General features: G+C 35.9%; 1 protein-coding gene across 1 annotated transcript; it reads left to right on the forward strand.

Moving 5' to 3' along the window:
* Positions 1 to 847: 847 nt before the first annotated feature.
* LOC107579680 (prostaglandin E synthase 3-like) lies at positions 848 to 1,432 on the forward strand (the record flags this gene model as incomplete). Its single annotated transcript, XM_016265482.1, has 3 exons — positions 848 to 969; positions 1,095 to 1,164; positions 1,271 to 1,432. Coding segments are annotated over 3 exons (339 nt in total), but the record flags the coding sequence as incomplete, so codon positions are not given.
* Positions 1,433 to 1,528: the final 96 nt, after the last annotated feature.

The following is a 1,528-nucleotide window of genomic DNA, read 5'->3' on the forward strand; positions in this document are numbered from 1 at the left end:
TCATTAAAATTCCTCAAGTGTTTGATAGAGTTCAGCCATGAGGCTGCATGGTGGGGAATTTGAGGAAAGGAGGTAGTAGTTGAAGTGGTGTGTCAGAGATGTTCATGCCACCTGCTCTTTACAGACTCATTTGTTGAGAGGATTGAGTATTGTTAGCCTCGCCTGCTATTGGTATTTGTGGGGAACCTGTTTTGACACCTAATATTACCTAATAGTGGTCGGCTCTTAATTAAAATATTTATATTGCGTAACGATTTTTAAAGAAGTCTCTTAAGCTCACCAAAAGCCGTTTCGAAGACATTTATTAGATGTAAAAAAAAATTTATTTTGCAATACAGCAAGGTGAAATATCTACCACATAGGTTTCTGATAACTTAATAAAGAAATATACAAAAATATCAATCTATAGTATATACAATTTGGGAGTCGGTAAGTTTTGAAAGGAGTCTTTTGTGCTCACCAAGGATACGTTTATTTGACAGACAAAAACGGTAATATTGTGAAATATTATCACAATGTTAAATAACTGCTTTCTATTTGAATATATTTTAAAATGCAATTTATTTCTGTGATCAACGCTGAATTTTTAGATGCTTAAAATTGCAACTTAATTTTGCACAATATTTACTTCAATAAATGAAAACCGTGTCTTTACCAATAAATGGTGAAAAGGATTTTTGTCTGGTGGACGAGATATATTTTATGACCTGAAATTATCGAACGTCAGCTGATCGATCAACCTGGCTAACATATTCTATCCATTATTTAAAATGATTAAATCCACGTATAAAATAGTCCTCCGTAAATTATCCTGTCTGGTCTAGCTTTAATCTAAATACAAATTTCCCCTAACAGGCATCCAGCAGCTGCTAAGTGGTACGACAGACGAGACTTTGTCTTCATTGAGTTTTTGGTGGAGGACAGCAAGGATGTGAACGTAAATTTTGAAAAGTCCAAATTTGGTTTCAGGTATGTTGCTGTAGCTTCATTCATCAATGTGAAAGCACAAAATCGTCTTATTGTCATTGCTTTAGATTGTAGGCTGTAGTTTGAATGTTTCGTGGCTCGGCTAATGCTGTCTTCTGCTCTTTCAGCTGTCTCAGTGGGATGGATAACATGAAGTACTCAAATGAAATTGACCTTTTTGAGTCCATCGATCAAGATGTGAGTTTAGCACGCAGTTGAGATATCCCGTTTCAAATGACCCCTCAGTGGGACGCACATTTCAGGATGAGCACATTTTGAGTTATGTTTTACTTCCTATTCTCAGGGGTCCAAACACAGGCGTACAGACCGGTCGATCTTGTGCTTTTTACGGAAAGCAGAGTCAGGGAAATCCTGGCCCAGGTTAACAAAAGACAAAGCAAAGGCAAGTTTTGTTCCATGTTTATTAACAGTTAAAATAGTCATTATTTGATGAAGGACTATGTCAGATATCTTGACAATTTGAGCTCAAACTGTGTTAAAGGGGTCATATGATGCTTTTTTTAAAGATGATTATTTTGTGTATTTGGTGTAACAGAATATG

The sequence above is a fragment of the Sinocyclocheilus grahami genome, unplaced genomic scaffold (assembly GCF_001515645.1).
Source record: "Sinocyclocheilus grahami isolate Dianchi unplaced genomic scaffold, SAMN03320097.WGS_v1.1 scaffold19145.1, whole genome shotgun sequence".
Classification (NCBI taxonomy): domain Eukaryota; kingdom Metazoa; phylum Chordata; class Actinopteri; order Cypriniformes; family Cyprinidae; genus Sinocyclocheilus; species Sinocyclocheilus grahami.